General features: G+C 44.6%; 1 protein-coding gene across 1 annotated transcript; it reads right to left on the bottom strand.

Moving 5' to 3' along the window:
• Window positions 1–1,307: 1,307 nt before the first annotated feature.
• On the bottom strand, window positions 1,308–23,498 carry klf5l (Kruppel like factor 5 like). Its single transcript, XM_068736611.1, has 4 exons — window positions 23,197–23,498; window positions 12,156–13,101; window positions 11,248–11,307; window positions 1,308–3,893 (listed from the first exon to the last, which is right to left on the bottom strand). Exons 1-4 carry the CDS (start codon window positions 23,335–23,337, stop codon window positions 3,715–3,717), a joined length of 1,326 nt encoding a protein of 441 aa, XP_068592712.1. The 5' UTR covers window positions 23,338–23,498; the 3' UTR covers window positions 1,308–3,714.
• Window positions 23,499–26,164: the final 2,666 nt, after the last annotated feature.

Raw genomic sequence — 26,164 nt, 5'->3', positions numbered from 1 at the left:
TTTTGATGTTTGACCCAATCTATTATCTCCTCACAAATAGAATGTTATCGCAGTCGTGCAAAAAAAAATAAATGTGTGACTCATCTCACACAATTGACAACTGAACTCTGACGCCAATAAAAGCGATGCCAAAAACTCTAACGCTCATCTGACACTAGCTGTGTTTCCATTCACATATTTGTTACCTGTGTATGTTTGAAGTATCGCATCAGAAAAGCTATAAAGGAAACGACAAAATTCGATAGAACTTTCTTATTTGAAAAAAAAAAAAGATGCTTTTATGCTCGGTTGCCTTCGTCAAAAAAAAAAAGAGTTAAATGGGATACAGTTTTGTTCTGACGTAAGTGAGCATTTTAAGTCACATGACTTCTTCCCATTGCGTGCGAGAGCTGACAATAGCTGGCAAGAAAGACAAATTTAAACTTGCCCCGTTCCCATTCCTGAAGAACCCTCTCCGTTGGTGAGATGGTTGAGCCATGTTTTCGTCCACCATGTATATACCGGCACACCAATGCGTCACGTATAACCAAACTACGCCTCACGTAAATTTATTCGCTGGAAACTTCGCTTGACAATTGAATTGACAATTTTCTTTGGTCTGAATCATAGACGATTTCGCCATGTTGTTTTTTTTCGCAACCAATGAACAGGAAGTGACCATATTTGGACTGAGGAGTGACGTAAAGACGCCGTATAAATCTCTGGTAAGAGACCTGTCAATCACTGTGTAGCCCCACCCTTAAAGCATCCCCTGCTTTATGGTCTGTTTGACTCTAAATGGACCATAATGTACTAAATGAACATCATGCTGTATTGAAGAAGACTTGAAACTCGAGATTGAGACCATAAACTCATGTTTACAATGTTTACTGAGGGAATAAATCAAGAGAGAAGTAGAGTCATTTTAGACTAGACTTCTATACGACCAGAGGAGTCGCCCCCTGGTGGACACTAGAGAGAATGCAGCTTTAACACGTGAAGCTTTGAAGAACTTTAAAGAACCGGAGGTTGCCTCCTGGTTTGAATCAAGTTCATTGCTCAACTCACGACCTTTGAACAGGAGTCACATGGTTGAACTCTCTCCGGACGTAATGTGAAGCGCATAAAGACAGAATTATAAAAGACGAGCCAGAATACGTGTTGATCAGAGCTCTTTGGTTGACGAGAGAAGTGAGAGTGAATCAGAACGGAACATTTGCAGGCTGAGGAACCAAAACATTAAGCTGAAAGATGCTAAAACGCTCCGTAAAGCAGAGGGGAACTGTGACCCGTTCCACATTAATCAAAGAAACAAGAAAAACCTGCTATTATTTTATGAATCCTTTTATTATTTCATTGCAGCATTTTGCACAAAACTGAAAACAAAAGCATCGTTGTTCTTATCAATTTGTACATAAACTGATAAATTCTCTTACACACGAGTATCAAAAAAAACAACAATTAAACAAGCATTCACATACAACCGATCTAAAATCCCATTAGTCAAAAAAAAAAAAAAAAATAGAAATATTAATATTATAATAGGAAATAAAACCAAACAAATATTTACAAAGTGTTCTGTTGAAACTAAAAGTAGTTATGTACACAGTGGGCGGTCAGCTCCTTGAGAGAGACGGGAGAACTTTTAAAACAATCGTAGTGTTGAAATAACAGACATGACATTACTAACGCACACACACACACACACACACACACACACACACACACACACACACACACACACACACACACACACACACAGAATGCTAGAAACAGTGAAGAAAAGGTGAGATCAGGTGTGGGTCATAACGAGATAAGCTCCCACGGAAGACATTTAAAGTCGTCACCCTGACGAACCAGAAGACGTTGACTCTTGATTTGCAACCCTTCGAATTCCCCGTCAAACATTCGAGCTACGCCACTGCACAGAAATGCACGGGCATCCCAACGCCGAACGGCACAACAGACTCTGCGATCCGTGAGAGCGCAATTCACCAAGCCGCATTAAAATCAATCATGATTACATAACAGGTCCGTCCACCCGTCTCTGTCTTTCTCCAGTTGAAGTGTTGAACAAATACAGGAGAGAGAGAGAGAGAGAGAGAGAGAGAGAGAGAGAGAGAGAGAAAAAGGGGGGAAAAAAACCAACCTCAGCGCTGAAAAGAAACGGTGAGCTAAACCGCAGACTGTCGTCAGAGGAGCTTGGTCGCTGTGGCAACAGGTAGTGTCATGGATACAAACATTGGCGAATCCCTCCGCTCTCTGAGCTCGACAGGTATTACCTGTGCTCAAACAAGCACAATTAGGCGATTATTAACTTTTCCACAGAGAGATCTCTGATTGTGTTGATGATTTGTTTACTCTCTCTCTCTCTCTCTCTCTCTCTTTTTAAGGCTCTTAAAAAGGGAGATTCAACATGGAATATTACTCATATTAACATGTTAAAAAACAACAACAGAAAAAGGTTGTCAAGTATGAATCTCATTACATTCTTTGTATTCTCAGACACACATATGCACACGTCTATAAACAGGTATTTACAACGGCGGGACGTACAGCTCCTTAAAAGTTCATATGTGATGATGAAAGATGGTGGCAGTGATGATGATGATGATGATGATGATGGTGATGATGGTGGCAGATTTATGGAAAAACAAAACTGTTCATGTTGTTGTTGTTGTTGTTGTTGTTGTTGTTGAGAGTAAAAAAGTTTTTTCCACGATGTAATCAGAAGGAGGCCGACGCCACAGTCCTGATGACCCATATTTGCAGAAAGTAAAGCGTGTGTGTGTGTGTGTGTGTGTGTGTGTGTGTGTGTGTGTGTGTGTGTACACGAGTTGGACCAGTGCATGTTTTTTCAACTGTCTAGTGATGAGAACAGACACCAAAATCATCTCTGAGTCCCTGGTGGATCATTAGCTCGATGATTGACTGATTGATTGATTGACTGATAGCAGACGGTCGCCGTTATCTCGGTAACAACACGGAGCCGTCGACGGTGGACGACGACGAAACTCGTTTTATTCCCTGAAATTACATAAGTTACGTTCCTCGAACACATCGCATGTGTGTGTGAGGAACACTTTGGTGGGTAAAAACAACCGAATTAAAGCTTAAAATTGTGATATTTCATCAAAACGTGTCGGCCCAAAAAGAAACCGTTTGCTTTAACCAGATCCTGTAAAAAAAACAAAACTTTCTGAGCTCCTCGGTGCAACTGAGAACGGTGGCGTGACTGAACTGCAGGCTGCTGAACACCGAGCAGACAGGCGAGGACAGGTAAGTACTTTAATATATACAGCACCTGGGGCCTTCATTTCTTTTTTTTCCCCCAATATTGCTACCATTGTGTTTTTCCTTTTTATATGATTTATGGCATAAAAGCTGTGTTGTTCTGCACACTATTGTTTGAGTCCTCTCTACTTCTTGTCCCGATTGTGCCGTTTTCACTGAGGCGCAGGACTTTTTTTGCCACGGTAAGAAATAAAACAAAAAAACACTCGGGTCGGGGTTCAGACGAGCTCGCCTGAAATGTCCACTGCAGATGTTTCAATCTAAAGATCCTTCAAAAAAAACGTGGATTTTTTCTCGCATATCTTGTTTAAGAGACGTCTGCCATCGCTCGGTTTACGTCGGCGTGGAGCACCGGAGTGAAACGCGGGGATGATTTTGGTACCGTGTGGGTTTGAGTTCAGGTGGGCTGTGGCGTCGCGGACGCCGCTCTCTCGCGACGGGTTAATTCTGGTGGCGCTTCATGTGCAGGGCCAGGTGGTCGGAGCGCGAGAAGCAGCGGCTGCAGGCGATGCACTTGAAGGGTTTGGCTCCGGTGTGTTTCCGGTAGTGTCTGGTGAGCTCGTCCGATCGGGCGAAGCGCCAGTCGCAGCTCTCCCACGTACAGCGGTACGGCTTCTCACCTGCAAGAGAGACGTCAACCACCGTCAGAAAAGTCCCCACGTGTCAGGTGCTGCTCAGTTAACACCAACAACACGTTATGACGTAACAAAATATTCATGTCGTTACTTTAAAGGAGGACTGTTGCTTCATTCACGAATCAAACATGCAGCGTTGCAGTCACAAAATATTGATTCATTAATACAATAATGCTGAGTTGTTACATTCCTGAGGAGTACAGTTTGTGTCAGCACATCTTTGTTGTTACTGACACACCTTTTTCTTTTACAACCAAGTGTGTGTGTGTGTGTGTGTGTGTTAATAATACTAATCTTTATTTGTATAACACGTTTCATACAGACTCTGAAGCTGAAAGTGCAAAACATTTTAAAAAAAATGCATAAAAACAGAAAACCTTCCTTTTACAAATAACATTTTTGAAGAGAAGCATGCACTTACATTTTAAGCATCGTTTAAACAATTTCAACAGATTGAGAACGGTGGGTGAAAACACGTCATTTCCTATAAACTCTTCACAATAAAAGCCCCGCGTTGTTTTTGCTGCCGACTCTTCCTCCCCGTAGTAATAGTCGACTCGTTTTAACTTAAAGTGAGAATAACAAAGCTCTGCTAATTCTTCACAATAAAAGCCCCCCCAGTTATTTTTAAAAAAGCTTTTACTTTGAAGCAGCCACATGAGGAAACGTTGTGTTTTCATCATCAGTGACTCAACGGGACACACTCTACCATTTCGACATCAATTCCACTTTCGTTGGTGAAACTTTTGTCGCTCATCATTCGGGCAGTTTTGCACAAGAAGCGGATATTTGACTGATCGCTCGTTGTGCCTCGGGCTCTGCTCTCAGCGGGAGAGAATGTAGGACAGACAGGACCCGGACCAACAAGTCCTCACAGCGAAATGATGAAACGGGTCGTTTACGTATCGACGGCGGCCGGACGAAGACCCGCCAGCTGTTTCAGGTTTTGGAAGCTGAACAAGCTTTGTTAAAAAGGAACCCTGGAGTCAGACTACGGAGCGATGTTTAAAAACCATCTGGACCCCAAAACCCGTCGGCAGGGGTTGACAAGCGTGTTTTTCTTTAAAACGACACCGCTTATCATCAACAGAAGCCGTAAAAGACTTCATTATAGGCAGATTTTCAGCTTCCCGACGGTCCTTGAACACATCATGTGCGCATCAACGCTTCCAAAACAGAAGCTTAAAATTGTGACATTTCATTAAAACATTTCATTCGACATGTTCTCATTTTAAAATCTCGCCCCTGGATGAACCGTCTGCTTTAACCAGATCCTGTTAAAAACATCAGTGAAGCCATGATTGACTCATCTGAGACCAACAGTCGTGTGGCAACAAATCAGAGACACTTTGGGCTGAACTTCAGGAAGTGAACACAGAGAGGAGAGGAGAGGAGAGGAGAGGAGAGGAGAGGACACATGACAATAGTTCACACATACAGCATGCAGAGCCTCCATATTTGTTCGTTTAGTTCGAACCTCACACGATCTCAAAACACGGACGTAAACAATGCAAACAATAGGAAATACTCAAAACAAAAGGAAACGCATTAATTAATGATTCATTACTTTACAATAAGAAGGTAATTCTGGATAATAACAGAACCTGTAAAGCCCAGAAGAACAACTTATCCCCCTGCTCCACCCAGACGTTGACGTTTCTCCGCTGTTGCCACACAGCGAGCTAATCATCAACGAGGAGAATAAAAAGCTCCGTTCAACAGGCTGGTATGCACACAAGTCATCTTTCATAAATTAATGTCAAGAGAATCAATGCAGGGAATGAGCACAAACAAGCCCGGGAGATAACGACACAATAACGTTCCTTTAACCGGGGTTTGATGCGTTCAAACTACGTATTAAATGCTGTGTGTGTGTGTGAGAAAATGTCTTCTTGAAGTTTGTCATTTCAGGACAAAGTTTGAGTGTCATGCTTTTCCTTTTTTAAAGCAGCATGTATCATGTACATGTCATCATGTAATGGTAACTGTCGGTGGATTTAGGAGAAATCTACAGGCACAAAGTAGAGAAATAACGCGTGAAAGACGACGTGTTGTGGAAGCTTCGTCTTTAAATTGATCGCTTCGTGTGTCTTTTTTTTTTGGGTTTTCCTGGAGTTTCTCGCATTAATGCCACAAATTGTAAAACCTCAAAATGGCCGAAAAGCCCCAGAAAGGAGACTCTGTTATCAGCTGGCGTCGAAGGGAGTTTGGCCGTTTGGGTCGTCAAGTGCTCGTTAGCAGCGCGGGCCTCGTTAGCGCTGATTAGATAGCCTCCGCTATTGACCATCAATCACTCAAGTGACAGCCATTAGCGGAGCGATGGGGGTCCAAAGAGCACGGGGGGGGGCCTGATCCAACAAATCCAACAGATCAGAGGCACTGCAGCCTCCTAGCAGGACCACATCCTGTTTCTACAGTTAATCGCTCAGTGTGTGTGTGTGTGTGTGTAGAGGTGGAGTACAAATGTCTCCATATAAAAAGGCTCTCGAGCCGCAGGTGTGTTTGGTTTTTTGCTCTATAGTTGCGCCACCGGGGTCAAAAGCGCAGACTATTATCCCGGAGGTCTGGTGAAACACGGCACACACACACACACACACACACACACACACACACACACACACACACACACACACACACACACACAGAACAAACACACTAGAGTGGTATATATATATATATATATATATATATATATATATATATTTATGCCAGAAGGTCGGGGGGGGAAGCCACCCCTCACCCATCCATTCTTGCTCTCATTCTCCTTTAGTCTAAAGAAGAACACTTCCTGAAGTATTCATGGAGCATTGGTCTATCTGACTGCAGTGATTGGTCTATTTGTGTGTTTCTCTGTGAATCCATCTTTTAGCGTTTGGAAGCGTGTCGACTCAAACAGGTGGATGGTGAGCAGACGCTCAAAAGCCTTTACAGACAGCAGCTGTTTGATCAGGTGGCCGATTCAAAACTGTCATCTCTCTTTCTCAAACACACATAAACACTAATGAGTTATTGAATACGTCGTGACCCATAATGGATAAACACTGTCTCTCTCACACACACACACACACACACACACACACACACACACACACACACACACACACACACACACTAAGTGGACATGGAGTGTAACAGCACATCCATCACTGAGACAAAAAGGCTTTTGTTGCTGAAGTGACCTTTGTTAGGACGTATATTTTGGTTTTGGTCGGGAGCTTTGAGTCACTCTGCTGCCTGACAAATAAAAGCTTCTCCTCTGATTACTGCCCATTTATAGTTATAGCTTTAGAATAAAGACATACAATGAGATTCTAATCAAGGCTTTATGAAGATACAATGTAGAAATGACACCGAATTGATTTTGAATCAATAGTTATGAAATATATACATGTTTTTATTAACTTCATTAGCGTGCCTAAAGAATCCTGCAAGCACCTTTAAAAAAAACTATATATAACTATATATATATATATATATATATAGTTAGTATATATATTGTTAGTATATATATAGACAAACGTTTATTCCTTTACTCAGATTACACAAAAAGTAGTTTTATGACAGTTTTCCTAAAATAAGATTTAAAAAAAATAGCAAAATATCGCCTTACAATATCACGATATATCACGATATATTATGGTCTTACTCAGACTCGGACTCTCCGACATTAAACTTTATTCAATTTCCTAAATGCAACTGAATGAAATCACAGTGAAACAACCTTTCAATATAAAATCCCCAGATCTTTGAAACCACACGCAGTCGTACTTCTTCTCCGTCAAACCGCTCACGCTCCCTTTAATACCTCAGGAGTACGACAATCGCATTTTACAAGCGTCTCTCCGGCTGTTTTTCCTGAGTCAAAGAGCAAACACCCTCAGGCTCTCCGGGACGCCCATAAACTCTTTGTGGACCTCTTAGCTTTTATCAGCTCGGTTAGTGTTTGTGAAGAGGGCTGGAGGGTTCCCTAATCAGGCTGATAGCACTCTACTCTTTACACACACATGTACACACACACACACACACACACACACACACACACACACACACACATGCGTGCTAACACAATCACAAAAGTCGACGTTCAGAGCTTAAACGACTGCCGAGTCCACGGTCAAGGTTGCCCCCCCCCCCCCCCCCGTACTGGTGTGTAGACCGACGCACGTAACGCAGAAACCAAAGTTCGCCAGTTCACCGAGCCCCGCCCCCTGAACCTTTAGCCGTTAGCCGTTAGCCGTTAGCGACACGCGCTGAGGTTTTAGACGGTCACAGGTTTTAGGACTGTTCAAAATTGGCCAAAAGTGACGTTTAAACTATTCCCTCTAAAAAAAAAAATACACACATGTTCGAACTATTCAAATATCTATTTTTGTGCATTTTGTCCAAAAAAACAACCTAAAGAAGGCGTCAGCTGGCTGGGGGGGGGGGGGGTCGTCCGTACCGTTGCACGACTATCAGAGGCTCCATGGTAACGGCTGATCCGTCCATTAATAACATCACAGCTGGAGCAGGGATTCAACTCCAATCGTCAGCATGATGTCAGAGTATAGTCAAAAAATTTCACGTATAAGTAAAAGTGCAAAAGTATTATCAGCAAAATGTACTTAAAATATCAAAACAAAACATCGCCATTGTGCAGAAACACTTTAATTATGAATAATTTATTGCTTTATTGGATGTTACTACTTAGCGTTTGAATTGTTCTATACATGACTGGTTAGTCTCAGGTTTAAGGGTAAAGCACTGCATCATATTTTATCATCTCCTCGTATGTTTTCGACGTAAAATCTTAATCTGAAAAGTCCATTTTATATTTTATGTAGTGAAGTGGAAGCATAAAGTAGCATGAAATTAATATAAAAGTTAAAACTAAAGTAGAAGTACCTCAAAACTGTGTACTTTTCAGTTAAGCAACCGAGTCTAAACAACCAGTAAAAGAGCTTTGAAGAGCTCACGAACACCAGGAAGGTTTATAGTAACACACATATTACATATGCACATATTATATATACACATATATATACACACACACACACACACAACGGGAGCAAAAAACATCCTGTAATCTCGGGACCTGCTGTCAGCTTGACTTGATTTCTTAGTAAAGAAAACTTGTGAAAAGATGATCATTTCCAAAAGTAGGTTACCTTTGGTGAAGAAAATGAAAGTGATACCTACTGAAACACACACACACACACACACACACACACACACACACACACACACACACACACACACACACACACACACACACACACACACACACACCTTCCTGGTACTATGGCCCTAAGGAAAGAAAAGTAATACCTCCCTTCCACGACGTAGACGCACAACGAGTGGAAAGCATGAACCGGCGAGTGGACGCACCGCAACAAACGTTTTACTGGTTTCAGCTTCTCAAACGTGAACATTTTTTCTGCTTTGTCTGTCGCGTTGCTTTGCTGCGGTATCTCTTGTATTTGCTGGATAGGTGATTGTGTGAGTTGAAGGTGTGAGCACTCGAGTGGGCAAACAGAGAACTTCATCAATCAACTTGTGGATGAAGATAAAGCACGGTCAACAGCAAAACGTTCACGTTGATGCAGGACTTTCCAAAAGGTAACCCGAGAGTCTTTATGCGCAAATGTATCCTAAATATAATACAGGTGTTTTAGAGACGAGAGGAGAGGCGGTATGTGACACAGTGTGGAACGCTCTGGTTCAGGGTTTTGTTATTTTTGCTTCGAGAATATTTCCTGCAGTTAAGAACCCAGTGATTCTTCACATGCTCGAATCATGAGTCATCATCAAACTGAATGGAAACAAGACGAGGCAAGCCCGGGTTTTTGTCGGATCGTCGGTGAAGCCCCGTTTTTTTTTTTTTTTTGGATTGACGTGATTTTTTTTTTTTTTTTTACACGCGACGCGACACAAATCGCCTAAACGTGGCGCGACTCTCCGCTCGCTGCAAATCGCAAATGTACAACGCCGCAAACCCCCACGCTAAAGTACACCATCACACCAGGGGACTTTTGACCGGGTGAACATTTTGAGGAATCAAAAAGCCCCCCCCCCCCCCCCCCCCCCCCCCCAAAAAAAAAGCCCATTAAAACTGCTGCACATACTCGTATGAACACTGCGTTGGTCACCCAGGCAGTAAGAAGCGTTCAAAAGGCCACATCGCTGTTGTAGCCCAGCATGAAGAAACACAAACATTTCACATCACGCCTACGGGGAACAGAAGACTTAGTTTGATTTATTTGACATAATGTTAATAAAAAAAAAAGGAAAAAAAACAAAACTCCTGCAGGTGCAAAAGAGCAGCTGTGCATTAAAGACGATTCATCTAAGTGTCTTAGCTCAGCAGAGTTTCCATCTTATTCTAAAGATTGTTCAAACCTGGGTGACCGTCTTTGCTCTCCATTGTATTGTTTTGTTTACTATTCTCAGTGCATATTTTTTTTTTTACGGCCTATTTGTCTTTTTGCTTCCACAGTTTATTTGTGTCCCGCTGCAAGAAACCCAACTTCCCCACTGGGATCCATAAAGTTCCATCTTATCTATTTATGACAACAGAGAGAGAGAGAGAGAGAGAGAGAGAGAACCTGTTTCTCTTCACACCAGTCGCTCACGCGGTCGCTCTCTTTCTCTCCCTCACTGCGGCTTTTTTTTTTTTTTAAATCGCACGAGTAAATCTCCAAAAATCCAGGTCTGACGCTGCTGGGAGTCCACAGGTTTCATCTTACAGAAGGGGAACACATCGAAACCTTCCCCCATTCTGCAAACCCCCAACCCTCCACCTCCTCCTTCCTCCTCTGCAAAGGGGCTGGAAAGCAGGAGGAACTGGTTTGGCCTTCGTTTAAACAGCACGTCCCCCCCCCCCCCCCCCCCCTCTTCCCTCCATCCCCCCCTCCTCCCTCCCTCTTTGTTCTCTCTTTATGGGGAAGCTCAGAGAACAGGTATGAGCAGGTACAAACTCTTGAGCCTCCGTGTTGTTTTTACGTCTTCATTGTGTTCTGTTTTAGTTACTAGGTGTATCGAAACTGGCAATGTGACAAAATATGGAAAACACAAATAAAGAAGACGAAGCCAAGTGAGCTCAATGGTTCCAGTGATGAGATTGAATCCCAGGATTAGTTGAGACACAAGGAGTTCATGAATGTGATTTCACAAGGCAGCACACCGGTTGTGCAACTTCTTCTAAATCCTCACCAATGTTGAGGATTTGAAAAGACCTCACACAAGACAAAAAAAAAAAAAAAAAAAACGTCAACCGGATTCTCAGAACTTGAAATTATTTTTTTTTACAGCAATTCTGTGTCACGGCAGAGTTCAACCCACGGAGGAGTGTTTTTCTCACCTGTGTGCGTCCTTTGGTGCGCCTTCAGATGAGAGCTCTTTGTGTAAACTTTGGCGCAGCCTGTGAAGAAATCACAAAGAGAGATCGTGAGGGTCGTCTGAACGGACGCAAAGTTCACTTTGTCCGTGGAGGAGGAAATGTGCCGTTTCTACAGTTGTTTTCTATCAGTGGACGAACCCAGTGAGCCTCATTTCACCACTTCAAACAACTGGTCTCATACACCTTTTTTTTTTTTTTGTTGCAGTTTTTAGTACGCTGGCAATATTTTACTGACAGATTTGCATTTGTGCTTTTTTGCTGTGGGAGCGGAGCTTATTTTACACAACAGTGCATCGGTAGAAAGCAACTTGAACCGACTCGGAGTGGCCGAAACATGCTTTCATCAAAGCGTTAATGAAGCCCAGGGAATCTTGCTGGGGGGGCTCTAGCTTGTGTCTCACGTTAAAAAATGATTCCATATGGTGCTCTACACATGATCATAAGTAGTGTCACCAACACGTGTAGCAGGAAAGCTTCAAACAAACAAAGCCTGGCAATGACTGAGAGTTACGTATTGCAGTTCAGCACAAACACAAGTTACCCAGTGAGACGCAAGAACCTGACAATCAAGAGGGGTTTGAGTGCACGAATCGGCCGTTTCGTCCGTTTCAGGTGATCTCATCAGCTGCGCGTTGAAGGTTCACTCATAAACGCCGTTAAACCGATTCAACTTGGAGAGCCAAGGCAATGCTGCCGAGAGGTTTGACGTCTTCACTTTTAACACAAGCGTGATCATGTGCGGAGAGTGCCTTTGTTACCGGCCAGTGACACAGCGTGCAAATGGTAAAGTAAGTACGATGCCTTAAATTCAGGGAAAAGTCAACTTTAGTTTCAAGACAATGTTCAGTCAAAGACCAGGAGACACCGACCTGGGTAGTCACAGAAGTGGATCCTCCTCTTCTCCAGCTCAGGGTTGTTCCGCCTGTTGTATTTGGGACCCGTCAGGACACCCTGTCCATGTGTCATCAGCATGGCGTGCGGAGACAACCCCGTCACCTTTATCCCCTCCAGACGGTGCTGGTACTGCGGCACAAGTTGCGGCGCCGCTAACCTGAGCAGCTCCGCGTGACCGTCCGGGCTCCCCGGCTGAGAGTTTGGCGGCGAGGGCGGCAGGCTGTGGGGCGCCGTGTGCTGGGACGAGCCGGTCGGCGAGGCCTGGTAGTAGCCGTGGTGCTGCTGGAGCTGGTGCTCCGCCATCATGTAGTTGCCGTTGGCCGCCGGCGATGCGACGTTGCAGAGGTTCAGCATGGTCCTGCCGCTCGTGGAGGCGTGTGCCGACGGGCTGGCGTGCGACAGGGTCATGGTGAGGTCAGCGCAGCTGGTGATGGGCATGTGGTAGACCTGCGGCTGGGGGGCCGGGGGTCCGATGTGAAGCTCCGTGTCCAGATTTGGCTGCTGCTGCTGCTGCTGCTGCTGGGATCCTGCAGGGACACTCACCGCCACGCCAGAGCTCATGTCCGGCTTGATGAACACGTTGTTGACCACGGGCGGCACGCTGAAGACGGAGGTGAAGTCCGGCAGGGCCTGGGTGCTGGAGGCGGTGGAGATGGAGCAGGGCACCTCCAGCCCGGGCTCCGTCTTGATCTGCTGCGGCGTGAGAGTCTTGTGCCGGTAGAGGCCCGTGCGGAGGTGGGTGGTGCTGGGAAGGATGAAGTTGATGTTGAGGCTGTAAGGAGCGGCGGTCTTGTCCTCGGAGAAGAACTCGTCGACCACGGAGGCGCTGTCTCGTCTGTACTTCTTGTCGACGGAATCGATCAGGTTACTCAAGAGAGGACTGTTGACCTGGGGGAGGTATTTGTCCAACTCTAATCGCACCTGGAAAGGAACAAAGGAGAAACGAGGTTAAAGGAAATGTCGGCATTTCATGTTAAAACCCTGTGACTTTGGGTAAAAACACGTGTCGATTGACTTGATGATTTGAGAAGCTTTCGGTGAACACTGTGGAAACAGCAGCAGCAGCAGCTACTGTCTGTAAAAGCATTTGTTCAACACCCACATAGTGTTTGTTTAACTGAGGGAATTATTCGGCGAGATTAATGGGCTGCAGATGGTGATAAGGTGGAGGTGACATGGCTCCGCTCCACCAGTTAATAGAACGATATAGACTGTAGGGGCGAGAGAGAGGAATTAAAAAGAGAATGACAACGATGAAGAACGGATAAAAAGAAAAGTTTAAGAGAAGTTGGTACCGGGACTTCCTCCTCCATCATCATCATCATCATCCTCCTTCATACCTCACATTCCTGCTTCCCAGCGGAGCTCACTGCCCTGACAATCTGCCAAAACTTAGAGAAGGATTTCACCTCCGATCACCTGGATGTTCCTCCTTCAGCCTTCGGGGAACAACGCGTCTCACTAGTTACCACCTGCTGCCTGTTCGGAGACGCGTTCATCAGGGAACTGTTCTTGGTTTGGTTGGAATTAAAATCTGTGAACGTAGAAGAGCTGCTGGTGTCGTTGATCTGTTTTCTTCACCATCTTTTGATTGTAAATGACGGCGTCGTACATAAAACACGCTGCTTTCCGACAAGCCGCTGATTCTGCACAAAGCCGTTCTGTATTCATGTCTCTATTTGCGCTCTTCTCGCTGGTTTGAAATCTGAAGACGGTTGTTGTTAGATTCTGTTACCAGGGAGATGCAACCGTCAATCAAATCTGATCTACTCGAGTGACGGGTCACAAATGTGTGGAAATACAGAGAAGAGCTTTTAAGCAACAAGACCAGACGGGTGGAGGAGCGTAAAAAGAAAATAAATAGCAGGTATTTTCCTCTTCCTTTAAGACGATTTGATCTTAATCCTGATGAACTGGTGTGTGTCTGTGTGTGTGTGTCTGTGTGTGTGTGTGTGTGTGTGTGTGTGTGTGTGTGTGTCTGTGTGTGTGTGTGTGTGTGTGTGTGTGTGTCATTCAGAGTCTATGAAGCAGAGAGTCTCTCCTTTAGAGGTGAACCAGCCGTTATGTGAAGAATCTGTGCTGCAGAGACCACACACACACACACACACACACACACACACACACACACACACACACACACACACACAAATATATGTTTGCACAAATGTATGCATGCCTGCCCAAATTCACACTAATTTGCCAACACACACACACACACACACACACACACACACACACACACACACAAGCAGACGGAGAGTTCCCTCTGTGGGTGTGGTCGATGGAAGCGGTTTGAACCGTGAAGACGAAAAAAAGAAAGAAAAAAAAGCAAAACAAAGGCTGAAGGAAAGTTAAACACACGTCTGGTAAAAATAGAGCCGGCGGACAAAAAGATTCTGATGGTCACAGTGACGACAGACGCTGACGAGAGGATGAGGAGAGAGCCAAACAAAAACAAAGAGAACGAGAAGGAAATGAGGGCGAACAAAGAGAGAAAACAACTGTGAGGAAAGAAAGCGAGCGGCTGATTATGAAAGCGATACTGAAGCGGGCGGATTATCTGACGGGGAGATCAGAATGGACTCAAAGCAACTGCTGATCAGGAAGCCGCACACAATTCATAGAAAACACCGAGAACGCTTTACATGACGTGGATTATACAGATATCGAACATATGAAGCCTCAACAAACTGTACACTTTTGTGCAATTTATCCGGATCGGCAGGAGCTAAAGAAACCAGAACCCAGAGGGCACAGCGGAGTCCTGGACTGAACCGGGCGATCTAACGAGGTGCTGACGGGACCCGGAGGTCCAGTCCAGCAGCTCAACGGGAGGCACAAAGCAGCAGAGAAGAAAAGGCCCGTTTCAACGCTATTATTCTGCAGCGCCGTCAACACACACACACACACACGCACACACACGCACACACACACCCACACACACACACACACCATCAATAACCTGCTGATATATTTTCATACACAAATGTTGGAGGGTAATTGCTCAGCCGGGTGTCGTGTCAGGTCGAGAAATAGTCAGGAAATGAACTCTATTGGTTTCGTGTTCATGGACACCGATTGACTTGATGAGAAAAAAACAAAAAAACAAAAACAGCCTCTTTGTTTCCTTCCCTCCTCCCCTCCTCCCTCCTCCCTCGGGTGCCCTTGGTCACTTCCCCTGCTGTCGATCCCTCTCGCCGTCAACCTCTGGTCTCCCATTCGCTTGCATGTTTTCTCGCTGGTGACATTTCTCCTGTTTTGGCCTCTTTTCCTCGCTGCATAGACGATACTGGGCTGCGGTTTCCTTAACAGCGAGCCGGTTTCTGCATTCAGTTCGGAGATAATATGCTTGAAGTTGAAGGGTGGTCACGCATGTCTTTAAGATTACGCGAGCAAAATAAGAGAAATGCACAGACAATTCTCCTGAATTTGATGAACTGACTAACTAACAACTAACACTGACTTTGCACAGCAAACCTCTAAGACTAAGAAAAAGATTTAAAAAACAAAACCTAAATGAAATCATACATCTTTCAAGTAGCTACTCTTCCTCAGAGAGACAAAGTCAAATCTCTGGTCAGGGCAATAAAGAACACTATGACTCTAATATTTCAATCCCATAAACTTCATTATTATTGTTCATATCTGAGAGCTAAAGGGAAACCCTGCCATTTTTCAATAAGCAGGTGTGGGTGTTTATTTTGTGTTTTGTAAGTTACGTTAACGACCGGAGACACAGGAAGTGTCTCTCAAAGGAGAGCGGTCGATGAACTGCGATTCAAAATGTCTTTGTATGATTTTAGGTGGTAAACAAGTAGAATATCTTGAGGCTAAGACCTGGTTAATAATTGGAGAACATGGACAACCGCTCGGCTATGAATCCTTCGGCCTGATAACGAACAGTCTCTTATCAGTTGTGTTCAGGTTTATGGGATGGAGTGGGAGTTTCCACACTTCCAGCCAATCTGGCATCCAATCCTAACAGAACTTGCGTCTCATTTGCTGCACAGAAAACTGCTATCCGTGTTTATCATATCAGTGTTTCTTGTCCAGCAACAAGTGTCACTTTACGTCCGTTACTTCTATACGTTTTCACAGGAAATGACTTAGTTAGGTTTCGTCTTTTGGGTTAAAACAACTACGGACGTGCAGTTACCGAAGTATGCAAATTAGGTGACAAATAAATCAACGTTGACTCCTCGTTTCACACGGGGAACGAACAGCGGATGAAAGACCGCTGGTTGTTGTAAAAACCAACACGCTGTCAGAGAACCAACCTGTCCGACCAATCGGGGCGCTGATCTGTACACATCAGAACTAAACCTGTTCTTAATGTCAATGAACAAACAGAGATCTTTTAGCCAGGAGTTGTTCCCCAGAAGTCAACGATGATTTACTTGTTAGTCGCGACACTTTCGTGGTTAATTTGAACCCAAACGACGATGTTTTTCAAAACCTAATTCCGATACCATACGAACCGTTGCATGAGGATACGTAGCTGGAACCCGTCCGTTTGGGAGAAGGGCCGAGGTTTTCCTCCTCGTCTTCTGGATCCTTTGTCCTGATTACGAAAACAACTCTTCCTTTGACATATTTACTAGAAATATTGCTATTCGTCTCAAATGTATCTTATTGGGATTATCTATGAAATCCTTGACAGATGGTCAAACCACGTCTACGTATGCCAGATTTAAAATCAATAAAAGCAATTGGGAATGCAGAGAAAACGGCGGACGTTCGCCTTTGGATCGCCATAAAAAAAAAAAGAAGACAGAGCTGATAGTGTCTCCCCCCCGCCCCCCCCCCCCCCCCCCCCCCCAGGTCTGCTCGCTGCCACTCAACAGAGCAGAAATCACGATAACAAAACCTTTGAGACTGTAGTGACGGTTTATGGCCGCTGATAGAGGGGAGAGATACGGAGGGACGGGGACGAGTAAAGACGACTGGACGAAATCCACTGAGGCTCTTCTGGGAAAGTCGGGTATTGATATATTTTGATAAAACATTTGATAATACCTTCATACTTCTATTATACTAGAGTGCACAAACCAAACACTTCTTATAAATGAGGACTTTGTCTTTACCGGTGTTAAACACGAGTTTGATGCTTTTATGCAAAAGTATGATTTACACACTCGTGTCCATAAAGGGAGATGTATCCAAACATACTGTATGTTCATAAATCCCCATTTAAGTAACACCTAAGGTATATATGATGAATGTATGGGAACAGTTCATGCAACACAAATCATTTGGAGTTCTTTGGAGCTGAACTGCAGCATCCTTCTATTCAGGTTAACAGTTCGTCCAGACAATAACTTCTCTCTCGCGTCGTATTATTTCTTGTTCTTTTGTCGTCCCACAAAAACAGACTAGCTTGCTTTAAGGGGGGGAATTATCGCTGTGGCATTTGTTGTTGAGACGAACGTCCCTCCGTCCCGTACTACATGTCGAGAGATACTGAAAGGCTTCTTCGCTCGTCACAACATGATTTCACCTTTTGTTTGGTTTTTTTCATTCACCACAGCAATTTTCATTGTTTTCCCAGACGGATGAAGGGTAAACGGTGGCAGTCGTTAAAGAGATTTTTGCGGCTCACAATAGATGAGCTTCGCAGACCACAGGCATTAGGAGTAGGCATTAGGAAACACTAGAGTAGGACTGTCTGCGGGCGGCGTGCGGCGTCTGGGACGGAGACACGACTGGGCATGACGGGTACGGATGACATCACCAGACTCAACAACTCTATGGGTTTATGGGTCTGCAGATGCAACGGGATGAAATTTAAAAACTTGTTTATCGGCCATTTCTTTCCCCAATAAGTTGCACGTTCACCACAGATGAATAAAACCTCTCAGAAAAAGCACATTTGTACTCATCGTGTTTACATGGATCTGAGATTTGAGACCTAGTTAACAGGTTCATGTTTGGAAGGATATGAGGGAATTCCTCGTGTGTTTGATGATACCAGCAGAAGGAGAGACACAATGTCCAAAAAGCAAAGACACTAATCCTGAACTAGGTCCGTCGTCCCAAATGTTTTTGTCCCCGAGAAGGAACTAAACAAATGAATCACGTTTGCTCAAATGAAGAGTCTGAGAGCGCTGCGAGCTTCGACTCGTTGTCGGCGGCTGCTTGCTCAGATGCAAAGCAGCTGCGCGTGTTGCTCTGGAAAGTCAAATCATTAGTCAAACAAAGAGCATTTCAGCTTTCAGCCGCCTGAAGAAACATCCAGGAGGTCCCTGTACAATCCCAGGACGTTAAAACAAACATACTGGAAACCAATCTGAACCGTATCAGAGTATTGATCTTCAGGAATCATTATGCGTGACTGCCGACGCACTCCTGATGTGAACGCCACAAAGTTACTCTGTAACTTCTCCCGTCTGCGCTCGGTCTAACAGGAAAAGCTGCTGGTGATTTCACGACAAAAGAATCTGTAAATAGGTTTCATATCAGTTACTTATTCTGCCATCACCGCTTGAGGTTCATGAACAGATTGATTTCAGAATAAAACACGGAAGAAAGAAAAACGTTCAAAAGACTCCAGACAAATGACGAGCCGACAAACTTCAGTCTTCAGTTTTTTCTTTAAGTCACTCGTAAAGGGAAGAAATGCCACTGATTTGTATTCCAGGTAACAGGAAAAGCTTAAGCGTTGGACCATAGATGCATTTTTTAAGTCTCCTTGGGGTCTAGGATCTTGTGATACTGATACTTCTGATACTTTATAGACCAGGTGATGTCTGGTGAGTGCAGAAACATCTCAGACTAAACATCAACACTGGACCTCAACGTTGACCTCTTTAAATAATCATTCGATTAAATGACACGGTTACGTCCATTGACATACTCTACTGTACACAACAAACACAGATCCACTGCACTGGTTCTGAGATCGACTGGGACCATAGAACATATCAGAATAGCAACACAAGTTATGCAAGAGACATGTAGCAGCTGAAGTGTCCGATATTTTGCTGGTGGAGACCACAACTAGAGATGCGCCGATCCGATATCAATATCTGTATCGGTCCCGATATAGGAAAAAATTCTAGATCGGGTATCGGTGACAATGTGACCGATCCATAAAGGCTAAATCTATTCAGTCCAATTATATGCGTTGTGCTCTGCGTAACGTCATGCGCTAGCGAACTGGCCGCATAGATTGCTTTCAAAATGGAGCGAGCGAAAGGATCGGCCATCTGGAACCGGGCAGCCGCTCTCGGTTGTCGGGGATAAGGGATTCCGGCTGCTAGTTAACCACCTGGAACCACGCTACGACAATGGTAAGCCGAAAATATTTGTCGGAGACGGCGCTACCTGAACTGCACGGTAAAGTGTGCAAACGCATATTGAAGGAGATAAAAGATGTCAAATCGATAAGTTTCACGACAGACATCTGGAGCTCCGACGTTTCCCCCCGTGTCACTTTTGCACACCAGCGAAGCGATAGCAGCTAGCCTGAAGGAAACGTTTGACAAGTGGCAAATTCCGTTGAGCAAAATCCACGTGATTCTGAGGGACAACGCCAGCAACATGAGAAAAGCGATGGACAACCTGGGGGGCGCGTAGCGTCGGCTGCGTTTTTTAAATCGATTCAGCACTGTTTTTCTCTATTAGATCGGTATCAGATCGGTATCGGCCGATACGAAACCTCAGATATCTGTATCGGCATCGGAAGTGAAAAACGTGGATCGGTGCATCCCTAACCACAACGCGAGCTAGAAGAAGGCGATAGACGCCAATGCCGAGTTCACAGCTTGTTATCGACACAAGAAAAAAGAAAAGCGCACCGAATGCAATTCCACTCCGTCTTTTGAGTGGACGCAGACGTCACAAAAAAGATCAGCGAGTTCATTTACTGACAACTTACTCAGCAGGACAAAAGGGAAACCTTTTGACACACAAACGCGGATCAGAAGGGTGAAGACGTCTATGCTCAGTGGGGGGGGTGGGGACCAAAGACCTGCGTGTTTGACGAGCCTCAGCAGCCTCTCACCGCGGCCGGGACGTTTCTCACGAGGTCGGCCTTTTATCGTCCTTTGTAGCCCGGAGGCGGCCTGTGGAGATGCGGGCTCTGCTCAGACAGGTCGGGCAACATACTGCTGTCACGACACCGGGCTCCGCGAAGCGCTCTTTAAAAACACCAAACACAAATACACACACACACACACACACAAAAAAAAAGAGAAAGCGTTTACACAGAACCCTCTGTCGTGCTCTGCTCAAATGGGTAAGCCTGTGTTTTGACACTTAATTACAGTCAGAGGATGAACTGTACAGTGAGCGAAAGAAACAGACAAGAGAGCGACCCGAGTATCTGTGAGGAATGCGTTTGACAAACCGTCTTCCTGCACATTCACGGTGAATCAAAGAGGCACGTAAGGTGAACCCTCTCCAGCTGCGGTTGGCTTTAATTTGCCTGGAGGGGGCGACTATTTCACTTAAGCCGACTCCTTTGTTCCCGACAGAGTCACGCTTTGCATAACGTGAAGCGCGCCATGTTTGCAGCAACGAGACACGAGAGAAAAAAAAAACGCATCTGAATGTCGGCCTTTTTTTTTTTGTGGTTGCCGTCGTCTGGAGCGCAACGGAAGCGACACAAAACGGTGTTGTTGCAGAGACGCAGCGTCACATGATGTTTTTGTGTCAAAATGTGTCCTTGTAAGTTGTCAAATAAGTATCAGAGGACCGTCTACTACGTTTTGTCTCATGACGCTCGAGTGAATGATTGACGACTTAAACGCTGCGTTCGTGTTTTCTGCCGCATTACATCGTGATTCATGGAATCCCACAATCCAGTTCATTTCGGCTGTAAAATACTTCTGTGTTTATGACATGTCATTTCGGGCGACGTCCATCTGCAGCGAGGTAGGCGGAGAAGGCACACGGCGTTTTTCACGTCACACAAGACTCACAGGAGGATACAACCTGGAGGAAATAAATCATTGTGCTGAGACAATCTGCACAACTTGTTGGCGTAGAAAGAAGAAAGACAAGACATTAAAATGACTACTGTCAAACTCCTGTCAAAGTAAAATGTAATAACTGAGTAACAACTGCAATGCGATGAGGCTCGACTGCTGCAAGGAAAGGTTGGTTGGATTGTAATGATCACACAATGACAATAAAGTCGGTTCAAAACAGCCCCAGCATGTGACCGTTTCATTCTAACCAGGCGGCAACCTCCAGATCTGAAGAGTGAAGTCAAAGCTTCACGTGTTAAAGCTGCATTCTCTCTAATGGCCACCAGGGGGCGACTCCTCTGGTCGTATAGAAGTCTAGTCTAAAATGACTCTACTTCTCTCTTGATTTATTCCCTCAGTAAACATTGTAAACATGAGTTTATGGTCTCAATCTCTAGTTTCAAGTCTTCTTCAACACAGCATGATGTTCATTTAGTACATTATGGTCCATTTAGAGTCACACAGACCATAAAGCAGGGGATGCTTTAGGGGGCGGGGCTACACAGTGATTGACAGGTCTGTTACCAGAGACGTATACGGAGTTTCTACGTCACTCCTCCTCAGTCCAAATATGGTCACTTCCTGCGACGTGGCGACGGCCAAATCGCCGAACTAGAGGCTTCAAAACGTCAGTCCAAGAACCGACGGGTGACGTCACGATAACTACGTCCACTTCTTATTTACAGTCTATGAAGTTTGCACTATAAAAAAAAAAAAAAAAAAAATCAACAGCATGAGCCCGGCAACACATGAAGCTTTCTTTGGAACACATGAAACAGACTGCATCACATCCACATGTATTGGCTCTGAGGAAAAAGCACCAAGAGTGACCAAACCAAACCCCTTCAACCTCTCAAACTGTGCCGGTGGTCCCGTGTGAGGAGCAGAGCAGCCTGAGCCTCGGGGCTCAGGGTCTGTTTACCAAACACCAGCGGCGTGCAGAGGCCTCTGGTTTCTGTCTGTTGTGACCACGCGAAAACCTTCACGGCCATTTAACCGTTAATGCAGCCGTCACGTCTGTGCCGCGATCGGCCACATTGTCTGGCATCGGAGCATTCGCCGGTTATCTTCCGCAGGTCTACAGAGGAATGCGATGGCGGATGGAGAAGAGGCCATCTTGCAGAAAAGGTCTAAAAGTCAACCTGCTTCTGCATCATGTGATCACATCCGATGGCCGTCACCATCACTCGAGGAAACGAGCAGGAAGCAGCACGTGTCCGCTTTTAAACGACTTCTCTCTGTTTGCTGCCGCCTTTTATTAAGCAAATAAGTATTCATGTCTCTCCGTGCCGTCACTTATAATCTATTTTAACTCGTTTTAATGTTCTAGTCTCCTGGCTCTTTCGTACTTTTAACTGTTATTCAATGTCCTTGTATGAATAAACTTAATAAACACCTCTCTAAACAAGCTTAGCATGTGTAATAACCACAATAAGACAAACCAGCAGGGTATTAACCACACAACTAATGTAAAGCAGGTGTAACACGATCAGCCTGTTTCCCCATAAATATGTTGTCTGCAACTGTCGGCCTGATTACACAGAATGTTTAGAATGAATGCATTCAGTGCGAGTGCTTTATGTGTATTGATTTCATGTAAAGTCTTAAAGACGGAATAATAGCACATTAATACGACTAGAATACATGTTCTTGCATCAGAGGCATACAAATAAAGTTTGCTTTGAATGCTTTGTATCGCAGAGCTGCCACTAGTTGCTCTACAGCTTGCAGGTGAACTTTACCTGCGTGCTCAGGTGTCTGTGGAGGACTTTAACCCGCCCGCCTGATACAGGTGAGCTTAGCGTCCTTTCTCGGGTAAAAGCAGCGCGATAACCAACACGCAGCTCCGCGGTAATTAACTGCTTATTAGAAGCTTTGTGTCTCATCAAAAGGGCCTTTCATTGTGACTGAAGCGGCAGCTGCAGCAGCACCGTCTGTTCTAACATGACAGCGGAGGTAAAGTTATAGAAACAGCCCCCCCCCCCCCCCCCAAAAAAAAAAAAGAAAAGAAAAAGGCCATCCTCAGCGGGTCGGCGGTGACTCTCACCCCAGGTTTGACGTCCTCAAACACGGACGCCTCCTCGGCGCCGTCCGCTCCGGGCATCCTCACGGGCTTCAGCTGCGTGAAAACCGCCCTCTCGTCTGTGGTGTGCGGCGGATTCATGGCCAGTCCTACCCTCGCTGCCATCAGAACGGTCACTTTATCTTCTTGTGAGTTATAGTTATGTACACATACAGATTTGATTGCGGTGTTAAACGCGCCTTTAATTCAGCTGAATGCTACGCAGTTATTCCACAGCCCTCCCCTCTCTCTCTCTCTCTCTCTCTCTCTCTCTCTCTCTCTCTCTCTCTCTCTTCTGGGCCACAGGTAGGTTTTACCTGAGCTCAAGTATGGACCCTGCAGCGAAGCGAGCCAATGAGAGCAGAGGATGAGTCTCCTGGCCCAATCAGCTGCGTGGAGGGAGGCGGGACTCACCTGAGAGACTCTTGAGGAAGAAGGAAAACCAACTGGAGGGCATCAGGCATTGTTGTCTCCTCAACTACACGCACACACACACACACACACACACACACACACACACACACACACACACACTCGATCGCGCAGCGACAAATACAATCTTGATCTCTGCAGTCATATTGATCTCAATTTTTTTTTTTTATAAAAACCTTCCCTGATCTGATGAAAGCAAAACAACCAAAATTAGCTGCTTTTGATTTTTCATTTTTTTTTTATGTATATCATAAATTACTGCCAAATGACGACCTTTTATTTATCTTTCTTGTCATCTTTCTTAAATTTGTGATTTGTGCAATATTCCCGTCACGCAAAAGTTCTCCTGAGGCCATGCACACATTTAAAAAACAAACGATTTTTATCACGTTTTATTATATAGAATTAGCAGGAAAGTTGTATTTCTATCTTCATGAGCCAGTTTTCCAAATCTGTTGTACGTGATCCTTGGGGACTAAGTTGGACAGTGTGCACACGAACACACAGGAAGTAATAAAAAGTTGCCACTGTGCATTTCATTGCATGTTGCAGCAGGTTCTGCAAGTGATGAAGCTTTTAGTCGTGGTAATAACAGCAGCTCAGATAAGAGAGCTGACAAAGATTCTTATCAATTCATCGACTCAAATGTATCTTTGAGTTTAAGCACGACATCGCTGAGAGTCCTCGCGGACGATGGCGCCGTTTTTAACCAGCCGCGAGCGACAGATACAGCGGTGACGCGACACACCTTCTTTTGGCACTTGCTCAGGCTGATCCTGCTCTCTTCATCTTCAACACATACATTGATGAGGTGAACTAAATATACCAGTCTGGAATTAATCTGACAAACTGTATTTTGGAGCACGTTGGGACACGGTTTTATGGGTCACAGAGACACTCAGTGGTGAATTATGAGCAAATGGATCCTTTGGTCACAGACATGCAAAAGGCCTCTCCTACATAGCATCGAGACTTTTGTAGTTGCTTTGTGTCCCTTTGTAATCATTTGTGTCTCTTTGAGGTTGTTTTGCGTCTCTGTGTAGTTACTTTGTGTCTCTTTGAGGTTGTTTTTCCCCTTTTCATAGCTGTGAGTCTTCCTGTGGTTTCTTTGTTTCTCTTTGCAGCTCTTTTGAGTCTGTTTGTAGTTGTTTCGCATCTCTTTTTAGATGCTTTGCGTCACTTTGTAGTGGCTTTGTGTTTATTTGTGGTCATTTTGTGTGTCTTTGAGGTTGTTTTACCTGTTTTTGTAGTCTCTGCTAGTCTCTTTGTGCCTTTTTGCAGCTGTTGTTCCTCTCTTTGTAGTTGAGTTGTGTCTCTTGGTAGTAGTTTTGTGTCACTTGGTAATTGTTTTGTGTCTCTTTGTAGTCATTTTGTGTTTTCTTTTGCACTTGATTTGTGTTTATTTGTGGTCATTTTGTGTCTCTTTCAGATTGTTTTGCCCATTTCCGTAGTCGTTGTGTGTCTCTGTTTGTGTTGCCTTGTAGTCTTTTTGTGTCTCTTTGCAGTTTTATGTTTCTTTGTGGTCACTTTGAGTCTCTTCCTGGTTGGTTTGTGTCTCTTTGACTTCATGTAAGTGAAGGCCAGAGGAACCCTGACACTTTGGACCTCTGGTCCTGTGCATGGTAGGCCATGCCAAAACTCCTACTTTTTTTCTGTTATTTATTGAGCTATTAAACAGCTGGTTTATTGAATTTGGTCTCCCCTGTCATCATATCATAAAATAACTACAAAGACCAGGAGCATACATGACACAGTTTTGTTTGTCTTGCCAACCCCACATAACGGGGAACATTTGTCTGACAGGCGGTGATGCACCTGTCAAACCTGATTGAGACATTTTGTTTCCACATGAGCAAAAACATACCACTAGGGCGTTATCGTCTGATCACGTCAGTTTACTGCTGTCAAACCCGAGGCCTGCGTGTCATTAGAAACCGTGAGAAAATTCTGGACGTGGAATCTGTTGATTCTGAATATAACAACATTTTAATGAGCTGATCTAGTGTGTCTCACTGGTTGGCCTGCATATTTGCAGAGTATAATTATACCTTAGTGTAACATACACGCTATGATAAAAGAGCTGGTACAATACCCTGTGCAGCTTCAACAACTGGCAATGGGAGACCAATTGCACAATAAGACACCAGGAGGTTCAGCTCAGCAGAGGGGTCCTGTCTGCTATCTTAGCATTAGGCTGGTGCTTTTCTTTATTTTTCCGATTGTAAACAAATCCCATTAAAAGACCAAAACCAACCACGTGTTAGTCCGTCTGTAAATACTTTCTGACTCCCCTTAACCTCTCTGTGGTGCTTCAAGCCGGTTGGTTCCATAGCAAAGACACAAATCCTTAAAATGGGTCACCGCAGGGGTTCGAGCTAAATGCTAACACCAACGTGCTCCAATTGGCAATGCTAGTGTGCTGCTGTTAAGCAGCTATGTTTAACATGCTTACCATCTTAGTTTAGCATGTTAGCATGCTAACATTTGGTCGCATACTGTGACCATTTGCCCCGATTTGTAG

This window comes from Cebidichthys violaceus, unplaced genomic scaffold (genome assembly GCF_023349555.1).
Source record: "Cebidichthys violaceus isolate CVI_PGR_0920_01 unplaced genomic scaffold, fCebVio1.0.p SCAF_70, whole genome shotgun sequence".
NCBI classification, from domain to species: Eukaryota; Metazoa; Chordata; class Actinopteri; order Perciformes; family Stichaeidae; genus Cebidichthys; species Cebidichthys violaceus.
This window is presented reverse-complemented; position numbering and strand designations above follow the sequence as displayed.